The 15,712-nt window shown below is 34.2% G+C and overlaps 1 protein-coding gene across 34 annotated transcripts in view; it reads right to left on the minus strand.

The window, feature by feature from the left end:
- The window catches only part of CSPP1 (centrosome and spindle pole associated protein 1), a 180,812-nt gene that overhangs the window by 94,816 nt on the left and 70,284 nt on the right, over window positions 1-15,712 (minus strand). For all 34 annotated transcript variants that reach the window (XR_012020084.1, XR_012020083.1, XR_012020082.1 and 31 more), the window contains 2 exons: window positions 2,086-2,215; window positions 145-292 (listed from right to left, as the gene is read on the minus strand). Coding sequence is in view for 26 of the 34 variants with exons in the window: in XM_072804367.1 (XP_072660468.1) it covers window positions 145-292; window positions 2,086-2,215 (278 nt within the window). In the remaining 8 variants the exon portion in view is untranslated. The remainder of the gene's footprint in view (window positions 1-144; window positions 293-2,085; window positions 2,216-15,712) is intronic.

Raw genomic sequence — 15,712 nt, forward strand, 5'->3', positions numbered from 1 at the left:
AAATATCTCTTTTGCATTAAGCTACACAAAAAGAGACCTTGTCTTCCAGGCATGATTCTCATTTTTTCTATCACCTCATTCTTTTAAAAATTTAAAAACAGTTCAGTTTCTTTTGAAAACAACAAATCAATGGAATTAGCATACTTATCAGATTTCCTTTTGCATCTCTCAGAGGAGCACCACCTCCACCTTTTCCCCAGGGGTTGTAACTTTTCATTTCAGCTTCTAATTTAGCTTCATATTCTTCTTTTTCTTCACGTTCTCTCTTTCTTCTTTCTTCTCTTTCCCGAATCTTGGTAATATTAAGAAACATTTACATAAGTGCTGACACATATTCTATTACAAAAAGTTTCGTTTTAATATCAGTTTTTATTTTTCTTATTAGAGAAAAAAACTGGATTTTTTTTTTTTTACAGTCGGTCTCACTATAAAATTTAAAATCACAAATCTATGGAATACCCAATTTAAAAACACTTCCTTGATTAGAATAAATAGCTGTTGGTCCCTCATATCTTGCTACTAGAATCTTTGCAGCCACTAAGGCCAATGATTCCTCCTTTCCACCTCCAATTTCTCCCTGAGCCACTCCCTCCCCTAATCTCCATCAGTTGCATGAGGACCAATAGGATTTCCCAACTTTCCTTTTCCACCTATCCTTTCATGGGACCAGGCCAGCCACAAACTTACTCTCCACATCTGACCAAACCTACTCTACCCTGGGCAAACTTCATTCCCAGAACTCAAGAGGTTGAAGGTTCAAAGCTATTTAGACTTCTGAGCTACATTAAGTACAATTTTATCAAAGTATACAAAACAGTCTTCTCATCATCAAGTATAAACACAGGGTTGGTCTCTAGGAACATATAGATAGGCAATGAACAAGTATCTACATCTTGGAAAGTTACTTTAAAAATTATGACCACACACACACACACACACAGAGAGAGAGAGAGAGAGAGAGAGAGAGAAATCATAACCACATGCATGGAAAATTTAAGCACCCACTCCAGCAAGGCTAAGAAGTTATCACACACATGAAATAAAATTCTAAAGTTAGGAAATGTAGTTTTGTCAGCAGTGTTTGCTCATTTGAAAATAGATATATAAATTTAGTCATTTATTTGTAGAAAACTACCACCCAAAAAATAGTTGTAATTCCACAATTTTAAAAAAAAATCCATTTTTAAGGATGTTGTCCATGTAAAAACTGAACAAAAGGAGCTTTAGAAGAAATCAAACAGGAACTTTATAGAAGAGTACTTCAGATGGACATACACCCACATATACTCAGCATCCTCTCAGAGATATATCCTCCAAAAACCCGTATACATTTGATATAATTACTTTTAAGTAAACTCTCTTTAAATATTACAAACTACAATAGAACTCGTTCTCCTCCTCCCTACAAGTGTTGTTCTTTTTTCTCTTAGTTCATATTCATAGCCTCATTTTTCATGTAGACTACAGCATTCAGAATCATTTTCATGTCCTCTGTTCTTTCTCATTCCCTGTATCTATGTCTTATCAATAGATCCCAGAGTTGTCTTTTGGATGTCCTCCCATCTTCCCCATCTAGTCAGGGCCTCATTACCTCCTGTCTGGATTCCTTCAATAGTCTACTAAAATCTGCCACATCTCTTTCCTAATCATACACATTCCAAATAGCTATCCTCCTAAAACTTAAAAGTGTCCATATCAACTATTCGTTTCACTTTCTAGCTTAAACTTTCCTCCCATAGGCTGAAAATTCCTTATTAGTTAATCCTTCACAATCCAGCACAATCTTAACACTTCAGCCCCTTCTCCCACATTAATTTCCATTGTCTGAATATACCTAGAATTTAAAATCTATTCATTGTATAACATGCAGTTCAAGTATCAACAACATATGAAGCCCTCCTATCAATTATTCTTTTATCCTATGCTTCCAACAGTATTCTAATCCATCAGCATCAAAATTTATCACATTGAACTATAAATGACTAATATTGTTTTCTCCTCTGCCAAACTGAGTTCTAAGAGAACATTGTGCTAACACATAAGATGTTCAACACTTAAATAAACGAATAAAGAATGAATGAATACCTGTTGCTGCAAAGCTTCTTGGTAAGACTGAAGTGACTGTTTTGAAGGCTTTGGTTTATCTTCAAAAAACAATCCTGAATTTATTGCTCGATCACTTGTAATTTTCAGTTCATTCTGTCCAACCATATTCCTACATCAAGTACACAATAATTTTAATCCATTTATGACAGAGTAAGAAGACAACACTCCTTTGAAATGGCATAGCATTTAAGTAGATTTGAAAACAGGGAAAAATATTTCTCTGTAGGTCAAAGAGATCCTTAAGTAAATGTCCCTTACCAATAAGCTCTCAACTGTCTCTGTTTTCCGAATTAATGGAACTTTTAAATTTATTAGATCTATTTCTTGACCTATGTGGCAGTTACAAGGGGGTAAAAACTTTGTGATAATTCATTAAGTAGTATATACATGACTCATGCAATTTTCTGAATGTAGAGAAGTAACAATATGGTGGAAGTCTCCCAATATCATAATTAATAATTTACTTAATAAATGTACTCTAACATAAAGTAATAACTTCTTAGCCATTTCAAAAATAAGATAAAATTACAGTAAAAAATCTAACTGTCTCAAATAAAACTCAAATTTTTGAGAAACTTGCAAGGAATCAAGAAAGGAAAAATTTAAGACATAATATGGTTACATAAATCTCAAGCAATAAAGTGCTATTTGTCTTAAATACAGGAATGCAGCCACTTTGAAGAAAGCAATATATTTAAAAATCTGAATTATTGAAGATAAACTCAAATATTAGTTTAATAATTAAACTGTAATTATTAAAGAGACTACAAAGGCTTCTCATCTCCAAAAACATTATCATTTCAAAATAATGAGTTCCTTTTGTATAACTAACTTAACCAGTATATTTACAACCTTTTATTAGAATAAACAGAAATATCTATATATACTGTCACACTGGATCATGAGAGGATAAAAGGAAAGATGAGGATGGGGCCCTGGGTGCAGGTGGTTATTAAGCATCCAACTCTTGATTTTGACTCAGATCAAAATCTCAGGGTCATGAGATCCAGCCCCAAACTAGGTGTGGAGCTTGCTTACGATTCTCTCTCTCCCCCTCTCTCTCGGTTTCCCCTCACCTCCAAGAAAAAATTTTTTAAAGAAAAGGAAAGATGATGAGAGCCAGAGCAAATGGTTCCTAAAAGACCGTATACTTTTTAAGAGCTAGGGAGCTCTGCATCTGCAAATGGATAAAGTTGAAAGGGCTTATTTGAATAAGACTAATCTCTTAAAACAAACTGGCTATAAATTATATAATCTAAAAGAACTTCTCAAACTCAACACCAAAAAAAATTAAAAATCCAGTTAAGAAATGGGTAGAAAACATGAACAGACATTTCTCCAAAGAAGACATATGCATGCCCAACAGGTACATGAAAAAATGCTCAACACCACTTGGCATCAGGGAAATACAAATCAAAACCACAATGAGATACCACCTCATACCAGTCAGAAGAGTGAAAATTAACAACTCAGGAAACAAGAGATGTTGGCAAGCATATAGAGAAAGAGGAACCCTCCTTATAGCGTTGGTGGGAAAGCAAGCTGGTGCAGCTACTCTAGAAAACAGTAGGGAGACTCCTCAAAAAGTTAAAAATAGAACTACCCTATAAGCCAGCAATTGCACTAGTAGGTATTTACCAAAGGACACAAACATAGCGATCGAAGGGGAACCTGTGCCCCAATATCCCAGTGTTTATAGCAGCAATGTCCAAAAGAGCCAAACTATGGAAAAGAGCCCAGATATCTATTGACAGATGAATGGATAAAGAAGATGTGATATATATACACAATGGAATATGACTCAGCCATCAAAAAGAATGAAATCTTGGGATGCCTGGGTGGCTCAGGGGTTTAGTGCTGCCTTCCGCCCAGGGCCTGATCCTGGACGACCCGGGATCAGGTCCCACGTCAGACTCCCTGCATGGAGCCTGCTTTTCCCTCTCCCTGTGTCTCTGCCTCTCTCTCTCTCTCTCTCTCTCTGTGGGTGTCTTTCATGAATAAATAAATAAAATCTTAAAAAAAATGATATCTTGCCATTTGCAATGATGTGGATGGAACTAAAGGGTATTACGCTAAGTAAAATAAGTCAGAGAAAGACACATACCATATGCTTTCATTCATATGTGGAATTTAAGGAACAAAATAGTTGAAGATAAGAGAAGGGAAGGAAAAATAAGACAAAATCAGAGAGGGAGGCAGACCATTAAGAACCACTTAACTATAGGAAACAAACTGAAGGTTGCTGAAGGGGAGTAAGTAGGGAGACAGGATATATAGGTATTGGACATTAAGGAGGGCACTTGATGTAATGAACATGGGGTGTTATATGCAATTGATGAATCACTAAATTCTACCCCTGAAACTAGTAAGACACTATGTGTTAACTAAACTGAATTTAAGTAAAAAAAAAAAAAAAAAAAAAAAAGTTCCTTTTTATGGCTCAACAGTATTTCATTTATGTGGATATAACACATTTTGTTTATCCATTTACCAGCTGATAGACATTTGAACTGTTTATACTTATAAGTATTTATTACAAATACTGTTATGAACATTCATATACTAGTCTTTGTGTGTATATACATTTATATTTCTCTTAAGTATAGACCTAGGAGGACAATTCAAGTGATGATAAGCATGCTTAACTTTTTAAGAAACTGCCATTTCCTGCAACTGCTTTTTATATATTGATTTTGTATTCAGCAATGCTGCTAAAAACTATTAATTCTAATATTTTTACCAGTATTCAAAACATAAAGAAATAAAAAAAATAAGTGAATTTACAGACACTTTTTTTTTCTCTTTTCACTGAGTCATTATACATATTACTGATGATATTAATGGCTTAAAATTAGTAGAATCTCTAGAACCCTGCCCTGCTTTATGAGACTTGGGATGAAAATTGTGCCAAAGATGGTTCTTAGTGTTGGGTAAAGCTGGATTCATGATTCCTCAGCAAATGAAGGCTCTTCTTCCTCCCTCCTTTCCTTCCTTTTTTTTTCCCCCATCTTTCTCTGGTGATCCAGAGTTCTTACTACTTAGAAATCATCCAGACCATGAAGTATACCATATAGATGATATAGTCAGATTTATTGACATGCAAGAAATGAGCATGACAAAGTGGTTATTAAGGACAATGCCAATATCAAAACTGGAGAAGTGGATGACACTCTCAACATCACAGGAGATAATTTGTTCTTCAGTGTAGCCACAGATGCCCATCAATGATATCTCCTAATTTTGGGGAGGGGAGTCTCTGACATTTCCCTTGAAAATATGATTAAAGATTATCTTTCATTGCAGAAATACACACACACACACACACAAATTATGCATACAATATTTCAATGGACTTCTATAGCCTCTCTGAAACTTACACACCTCAAGTTAAATCCTAAACATTTTTTTCAGCTCTAAAGTTCTTTAATTTGGTCCTGAATAGACCTTGCCCACCAAAGAGATACTTGTATAGGTGTAAACATCAGTTAAACAAAATAATTATACCTCTTCTGTTATCACAAATCATTACAGTGTAAATGTGATAAGTTTCCTAAAGTGTGGCAAAGAGTTAAGGCTTTGAAACCAGACAAAACTCCTTTAGATTTCTATCTTAACTGCTTATTAACTGAGGACTTAGGGAAGTCCCTTTTTATAGCTGAGTTTCAATTACCTCAGTTGCAAATATTGACAGAAATAATATATATAATGACAAGACAGTAGCATACACTAGTTATTCAGTAATTTGAAATTACTACTATTATCACTATTATTGTTTTAGTAAATGTATACCCAATTTGGACAATTAAAATTCTAAGTACAGGGATCCCTGGGTGGCGCAGCGGTTTGGCGCCTGCCTTTGGCCCAGGGCGCAATCCTGGAGACCCGGGATCGAATCCCACATCGGGCTCCCGGTGCATGGAGCCTGCTTCTCCCTCTGCCTGTGTATCTGCCTCCCTCTCTCTCTCTCTCTCTGTGACTATCATAAATAAATAAAAATTTAAAAAATAAAAAATAAAAAATAAAATTCTAAGTACATATCATCCATTAGTGAATACAATTTTGGGGATATGAATGGCAGACTTACAAACCCATTTTTTACACCATTTTTATCTATGAAGTAAGCCGTGTTAAAGAAATAAAATACTGGAATAAAGACAGATCACGTGCACACCAAAATAGTTAACTGAATCACAGATTCCTTCCACCTCTAATTAGGCTAAAATGCTTGAAAATAAATACATTAGAAAATGGTTTGTAAGAAATTAAAGAGGTAATTCTACTACTTGACTGTTATTATATCACAATTTTATACTTTGTAATGTGGCATTCAGAAAAACAAAATAGAAGAATGACAACTTAAAAACAACTACACTAGAACCCGGTTCATGACTAACAATAAATGGACATGAAGGATCTTACAGAAATGAGTATTCTAAAACTGGGAAACAGGGATCCCTGGGTGGCGCAGCGGTTTGCCGCCTGCCTTTGGCCCAGGGCGCGATCCTGGAGATCCGGGATCGAATCCTACATCGGGCTCCCGGTGCATGGAGCCTGCTTCTCCCTCTGCCTGTGTCTCTGCGCCTCTCTCTCTCTGTGACTATCATAAATAAATTTAAAAAAATTAAAAAATAAGAGAAGTATTAATTTATTAAAAAAATAAAAAATAAATAAAACTGGGAAACCCTTCCATGATGGCAAAGTAGGAACCTTTAAAAATCTGCTACCCCATTAAAATATTGAAAACATTGTTAAAAATTGTCAAGATCAACTTTTTTATAATTCTGAAAATTAATGAAAGGCTTGCAACAATCCAAGAAGAATTATAAAAAATTAAAAAATAAAAACTTTCATTAAGAACAATAATATTTATGGCATCTGAACCTGCCCCTTCCCATTCAACTTCTGCCTAGCTTACTGAAGCCATAAAATACAACAGCCTGTCACAGAAGGCAGCTATAAAAATCAGCAGCCCACAGCCAATGGAAATGTAAAACAGGTTTGGAGCTCCCCAAACAGCCAATCTCTAAAAAATGTGACCTTTGACCTATCTGGAAGCTCCCTGGAAGAGCACCATTCTTAAGGCCTGCCTTTATTTAATGCGTACTTAGAGCTTGCTCAGTATAAATGTTCTTATCATGAAGTATTTCTAGAAAACAATCAGCAGCAATTGTTCCACATTACAGTTACTGTGGCAGCAAAACCTGTGGAGCAAGCAAAAGGCTAACCACCACCGACAAAAATTTTTATTTTTTTAATTAGGGAAAAACATATCCATAGTGGCTTGGAAAACTAACATATTCTTATGAACCTAGAAAGCCACATGCATATGCAGAGCTTCACAGATACCCAGAAAATCTGTGAGAACATTCTAATCTTTCCTTCTGGCTGGTATTGAGAAGGAAGTAAAGGCTAAAACTGAGATGAAAACTGCTGGAGTATTGTACTGAACATGCCCCAATACAAAATCAGAACACTTAGGGATCCCTGGGTGGCGCAGCGGTTTAGCGCCTGCCTTTGGCCCGGGGCGTGATCCTGGAGACCCAGGATCGAATCCCACGTCGGGCTCCCGGTGCATGGAGCCTGCTTCTCCCTCTGCCTATGTCTCTGCTTCTCTCTCTCTCTGTGTGACTATCATAAATAAATAAAAATTTATTTAAAAAAAAAATACAGAACACTTAACAACGATTATTAGACATTTATTTTAAGTCATTTAAGGAAATTTAAGCCCTTTAAGGCAATCTCTGTCCAGTCATAACCGATTAAGCTAACTCAGCAGAGGCATCAATAGTCACACATGACAAATAATATAAACTTTACAGAATTAGTTCACAACAGTACTTTAAAAAGAACCACAATGACAAATAGCAACAACAATAAGCCTTAGGGAAATGAGAAAATCTGATTCCACAGTTGCCACATTTTATCTTTTTAAATGCCCAGTTTACAATTAACAAAAAAATTTTATATGAGACTAACAAAAGAATAGGGAAGTATGGACCATATACAGGAAAAAGAAATCAGTCAATACAAACTGTCCTTGGGGAACCCTACATGTTGGACTTATTGGACAAAGACTCTGAATGAGGTATTACAAGTATCTTGGAAAAACTAAAGAAAACCATATCTAAAGAATTAAAGGAAAGTATAAGAACAGTGTTATACCAAATAAAGAATATCAACAAATTATTTTTTTAAAAAATGATATTACAGAGTTGGAAAGTACAAAAACTGAAAAGAAAATTTCAGTAGAGGGTCTCAACATCAGATTTTAGCAGGCAGAATAAATCATTGAATTTGAAGTTAAGTCACTTTAGATTACCCAGTCTGAAAAACACAAAGAAAAAGGTTAAAGAAAAATTAACAGAACTTCAGAGACCCTGTGGGACACCATCAAGTATATCAACATATACATAATAGGCATCTCAGAAAGAAAGGAGACAAAGAAAGGAACATAAAGAATGTCTGAATAACAGCTGAAAATTTCCAAAACTTGATGAAAAATATTAACACATCTAATAACTCATCAAATTCTAAGCAAGAAAACTCAGAGATCCATACATATATACATTATAGTCAATCTGCCTAAAGACAATGAGAGAACCTTGAAAATAGCAAGAAAATAACAAATCATCATGTACAAGGTATCTTTAATAAGATTAACAGGTCATCAGACACCATGAAGACCAGAAGGCAATGAGACGACATATTCAAAATGCTGACAGAAAATGAATTTTAACCAAGAATTCTACACCCAGGAAAACTATCCTTCAAAAATAAAAGCAAAATTAGAACATTAAAGCTAATCAGGCCTTTAATAAAAACTCAGAAAAGTTATCACTAACAGATACATCCTATAATAATGAATGTAGCACACTACATATTGTGATGAGGATACACCTGACAATAACTGCAGTAAACACAAAGAAATAAAGAACACCACTAACAGTAACTACAGGAAGACAAAGATAAAAGATATCACAAATATATTCTTTTTTAAAGATTTTATTTATTTATTCATGAGAGACAGAGAGAGAGAGAGAGAGAGAGAGAGAGGCAGAGACACAGGCAGAGGGAGAAGCAGGTTCCATGCAGGAAGCCCAATGCGAAACTCGATCCCGGGACTTCAGGATCACACCCTGAGCCAAAAGCAGACCCTCAACCACTGAGCCACCCAGGCGTCCCTACAAATATGTTTTTATTTGCAACTCTATTCTTTCTAACTTAAAAGGTAAATACACAAAGAAACAAACAAGAAAGGAAAAGAAAGAATTATAAAACTGTGCTGATGAGTTTAAATGTATAAAGATGTAATTTGTATGACAACAATGGCATAAAGGAAAAGGGAAGTAATGGCATTACAATGTAGAAAAAAATTTTTTTACTATTTTTAATATTGACCTTAAACTCAGTTCTTTTAAATTAACACAGTAATTTTAATCTGTAACAAAATACACACACACACACACAAAAAAAAGAAAAAAAAAAAAAAAACACAAAAATCATACTAAAAGGAATTAAAAAGGAATCCTATAAAATATTTAACATAAGGGGCTCCTGGGTGGCTCAGTCAGTTAACCATCTAACTCTTGATTTCACTTAAGTCAATATTCAGAGTCCTGAGATCAAGCACCAAATCAGGCTCTGTGCTCAGCAGGGAGTCTGTTTCTCTCTCTTCCTCTCCTTCTGACCCTCCCCCAGCTAGTGGGGACACACTCTCTCAAATAAATAATATCTTTAAAAAATATTTAATATAAAAGAAGGCATTAATAGAGGAACAGAGAAACAAGAAAGATTTTTTAAAAATAGCCGACAAAAATTCTACCTTAGTAAGAATTGTACTATATGTAAATTTAAGCAGAAGATAGCAGAAAAGGGTGGACTGAGGTTGTGGGGGTATACTTAGACTAGGATGCAGAAGTATGCTGTCTGCAGAGACACACTTTAAATTCAAATACACAAATAAACTGATGGTAAGACATGGAAAACTATATACCATGCAAGCTAACCCAAAAAAAAGAACAAGAGTAGCAACATTTATAACAGACAAAATACACTTCAGTTCAAAAACTGTTACTGGACACAAAAAGGAATCTTTTATACTGATAAAAGTTCAACTTATCATTAAGAGATAATAATGAAGGGGATCCCTGGGTGGCTCAGCGGTTTAGCATCTGCCTTTGGTCCAGGGAATGATCCTGGAGTTCCGGGATCAAGTCTCATGTCAGGCTCCCGGCATGGAGCCTGCTTCTCCCTCCTCCTGTGTCTCTGCCTCTCTCTCTCTCTCTCTATGTCTATCATAAATAAATAAATCTTTAAAAAAAAAAGAGAGAGAGATAATAATGATAAACATATATGTAACATAACTACAGAGACCTACATATAAAAAGCAAAAACAGAACTGACGAGAGAAAAAGACAAATCAAAAATAGTCAGAGACTTCAGTACTTCACTTCAAATAATAGGACAATTGAACATCTGCATGGAAGGTCAACAAGGAAATACAGAAAATAAACAATACTACAAGCCAACTAGATCTAAGACACAATGATAGAATGATCCACTCCACAACAGAGTACATTCTTCTTAAGTCTATACAGAATTCTCCAGGACAGACCATATGTTAGGTTATAAAACAAGCCTCACTAAATTTAAAAGGATTGAAATTAAAAAAAAAAAAAAAAAAAAAAAGGATTGAAATCATACAGAGTATATTCTCCAACTGCAACAGAATTACATCAAAAATGAGTTAAAAAAGGAAATTTATAATTCTGTTGGGAATAAAACAATACACTCTAAAGTAACCAATACATCAATGAAGAAATCAAGAGAAATTGGAAAATACTTTGAGATGAATGAAAATGAAAAGACAACACGCAAAATGTCAGAGATGCTATGAACAACACTATACCAACAAATTAGATCAAATTAGATACCTAGATCAACATCATAGATATCATTGACACAGGTCAATCTTAGATACAAACTACCAAAACAAACACAAGAAAAAAATCTTAAATAAACTGATGACAAGTAAAGACACTGAATTAGTAATAAAACAAAAAACTACCCACAAAGAAAAGACGAGAGCCAACTAGTTTCCTAATCAATTCTCCCACATTGAAAGAATTAACAACAATCTTTCCCAAACTCCAAAGTAAAATGGAAAATGGAAAAACACTTCCAACTAATTCTACTAGGCTAGTACTATCCTAATACCAAAATGAGACATGAAGAGGCACCTGAGTGGCTCAGTTGGTGGAGCATCCACCTCTTGATTTCAGCTCAGGTCATGATCTCAGAGTTGTGATCAGCACCCTGCCCTCCCTGGCCACCGGATGCCATGCTCAGCTCGGAGTCTACTTGAAATTCTTTCTTCTTCCTCTTTTTCCCTCCCCCCACCCACACTTTCACACTTGCATGCTCTCTCTCAAATAAAAACTTTAAAAACAACAATACTAAAAACAAAATCAGACATGAAAACAAAACTAAAGACTAATATCACTCATAAACATAGAGGCAACAATCCTTAAAAAAAATAAGCAAACTGAATAATCCAGCAACACATCATAAAAATTATACTTCATAACCAAGTGGGATTTGTCACAAGAATTCCAGGTTGAGGGCAGCCCGGGTGGCTCAGCAGTTTAGCACCGCCTTCAGCCCAGGGCGTGACCCTGGAGACCTGGGATGGAGTCCCGCATCGGGCTCCGCATCAGGCTCCGTGGGAGGAGCCTGCTTCTCCCTCTGCCTGTGTCTCTGCCTCTCTTTCTCTCTGTGTCTCTCATGAATAAATAAATAAAATCTTAAAAAAAAAAAAAAGAATTCCAGGTTGATTTAATATATGAAATGAATCAATATAATACACCCTATTAGTAGAATAAAGAACAAAACCACTGAAGCATCTCAATAGATGCAGAAAAAGCATCTGGCAAAATTCAACTTCTAATTTAGAAATATGCTGAAATATGTATGCTAAATACATTTATAATGGAAACAAACAACAAAAAATAGAAGAAAACTTCCTCAAGCTGATAAAGGCAATTACAAAAAACCCATAACTAACATCACAATTAATGGTTAAAGACTAAACAAATGCCTATAAGATAAAGGAAGAAGTAAAATTATCTTCATTACTGATGATGTAATCATGCATGCAGAAAATGCCAAGAAATCCACTAAAAACTGTTAGAACTAAGAGTTTAGCAAAGTTGCAGGATATAAGATCAATATACAAAGTTCAACTGTACTTCTACAAACTAGCATGAATAATAGGGAAATGAAATTAAGAGAACAATTCCATTCACAACACCTAAGAGTGTTAAATACTTTGAAATAGGGATGCCTGGGTGACTCAGTGGTTGAGCATCTGCCCTCAACTTAGGGCATGATCCCAGGGTCCTTGAGATAGAGTCTCACATCGAGTTCCCCACAGGGAACCTACTTCTCCCTCTGTGTGTCTCATGAATAAATAAAAACCTTTTTAAAATTAATAAATAAATAAATAAATACTTTGAAATCAATTAAGCAGAAGTTAAGCAGTGTAAAAGTTACAAAATATCACTGGAAGAAATTTTAAAACCCCAAATAATTTTATAAAGACATCCCACATTATGGATTAGAGACTTAATAATGTTAAGATATAAAAGTAAACCATAAAGAAATAGAAAGCCTGAAAAGACCTATAACTAGTAAGGAAACTGAATCACTAATCAAAAATTACCCTGATATCCAAAACGAAAAGGACGCTATAAGAAAACTACAGGTCAATATTGCCTGTGGCCACTGATGTAAAAATCCTCAATAAAATACTAGCAAGCCAAATTCAAAAGCCTATTAAAAGAATCAAGCACCATGATTAAAGGGGGATTTATTCCTGGAATACAAGAATGATTAACATACAAAAATCAATATGCCACATTAATAGAATGAAGTGAGGAAAAAAAATGACCATCTCAATTGACGCAGAAAAATGATTAAAAAGTTAACAATCTTTCATGATAAAAGCACTCAACAAGCTAGCAATAAACTACCTCAACATAATAAATGCCATATTTAAAAGACTGAAAGCTTTTCCTCTAAGATCAGGAACAAGGCAAAAGTACCCACTTTCTACTTTTTTTGAACATAGTACAGGAAGTTCTAACCAGAGCACTTAGGATAGAAAAACAAGTAAAAGGCACCCAAATTGGAATGTAAGAAATAAATCTCTGTTCATTGATGATGTATGTTACATATAGAAAACCCTAACGATTCCACACACAAAAAATACCAGTTAGTAAAACAAATTCAGCAATGGTAGGATACAAAGTTAACACACAAAAACCCGTTGCATTCAATACACAATGAATAATCTGAAAAGGAAATTACAAAAACAATTCCATTTATAATAACATCAAACAGAATAGAATACTTAGGAATTAAGTAAACCACAGTGTGAAAGACTTGTACAAACACTGAAAACTACAAAACGCTACTGAAACAAATTAAATAAGATATTAATAAATGGAAAAGTACCCCATTCATGGATTAGAAGGTTTAATATTACTAAGATGTCAATACTACCCAAAGTGATGTGCAGATTTGATGCAAATCTTATCTAAATCTCAATGATATTTTTGCAGAAATAGAAAAACTCTTACTAAGATTTTATTCTCTCAAGTAATTCCAAATAGTCAAAAAAATTTTTGAAAAAGAACAAGCTACAGAACTCATACCTCCTGATTTTAAAACTTACCACAAAGCTACAGTAATCAAAACAGCATGGTACTGGCATATAGAAAGACATAGAGAACAAATGAATAGAGAGCTCAGAACTAAATACATTCATGTAAAGTAAAATAATTTTTGCAAGGGTGCCATGACCATACACAATAGGAAAAGGACAGTCTTTTCAACAAATGATGCTAAGAAAATGATATTCACAAGCAAAGAATGAAGCTGGACTCTTAACACTTAATACCAAAGTTAATTCAAAATGGATTAAAATCCTCAAAGTAAGACCCAAAAACTATAAAACTCTTAGAAGAAAATATAGAGCCAAAGCTTCAAAATATTGGATTTGGCAATAATTTCTTGGATAAAAAAAGAAAAAATAGGCAAATTAAACTTCATGAAGATTAAAAATGTGTATGCATCTATAGTGTTGCTAGACACTACCAACAGAGTAAAAAGGCAACACAATGAGTAGGGGAAAATATTTGCAAATCATATATCTGATAAGGAATTAATATCCACAATATATAGAGAACTCTTAAAATTCATCAACAGAAAAAACAAATCACCCAATTAAAAAATGAACTATTAAGTACTTAAATAGACATTTCTTCAAAGAAGACAGACAAATGGTCAATAAGCACATAAAACTTCAGTCAACATTAGTAATTGTAAGGAAATGCAAATCAAAAGTACAGTAAGATAACACTTCATTAGGATGGCTATTATCAAATAAAACAAAAATAACAAGTGTCGGTGAAGAGGTGGAGAAACTGGAACCCTAATGTAGAGCTGATGGAAATGAAAAATAGTACTGCTGCAGTAGAATACAATACGGTGGTTACCCAACAGATAATTACCATATGATCCAGCAATTTCACTTCTGGGTATATACTCAAAAAAACAGAAAGCAGAGTCTAGAAAAGACACTTGTAAAAAAAATAAAAAATAAATAAATAAAAATAAAAATAAAAAATAAAAAAATAAAAAAAATAAAAAAGACACTTGTACACCCACATTCACAACTGCATATTCGCAACAGAAAAACATAGAAGCAACCCAAGTGCCCACTGATGGATGAACTGGATAAACAAAATGTGGTATCTACATACAATTAAGTATTACTCTCAGCCTTTTGAAGAAAGTCTGACTTGTATCACAACATGGATTAACCTTGATACATTATAGTAAGTAAAATCACCAGACACAAAAGGAGGAGTAACATGATTTGACTTCTATGAGGTATCTAAAGTAGTTGCAATCATAGAGACAGAAAGGGGCAGAAGGGGGAATAGAGAAATGTTTAATAGGTACAGTTAGTTTTACAAAATGAAAAGAGTTCCAGGTGGTGGTGATGGTTGCACAATATGAATGTACTTAATAACATTGAACTACACACTTAAAATGCTTAAAATGGTAATTTTGTTTGTGTATTTTACTACAATAAAGAAATTGAAAAAATATATTAAAGAGATCTATAGATTCCATATAATCTGTACCAAAATCTCAACTGACATTTTGCATAAATCGACAAGCTTATCCTAAAATTCACATTGAAATGCGAAGGACCAGCAACAGCAAAAGCAATCCTGGAAAAGAAAAATAAATTTGGGGAACTCATACTTCCCTAATTTCAAAACTTGCTATAGTACTACAATAATCAATATTCCTGGCATAAGGGTAGACACATAGATGATTGGAACAGAATACAGAATCCCAGAAACAGACTCACATAAATACATGTCCAGTGAATTTTGACAAAGATGCAAAAGCAATTCAATAAAGGACAAATAATCTTGCTAACAAATGGTGCTGGGCACCACTGGACACCCAAAGGAGAAAGAAAGAAAGAAAAGAAGAAAAAAAGAAAAGAAAGAAAAGAAAAGAAAAGAAC

Source organism: Canis lupus, chromosome 28 (genome assembly GCF_048164855.1).
Source record: "Canis lupus baileyi chromosome 28, mCanLup2.hap1, whole genome shotgun sequence".
Taxonomy (NCBI): Eukaryota; Metazoa; Chordata; class Mammalia; order Carnivora; family Canidae; genus Canis; species Canis lupus.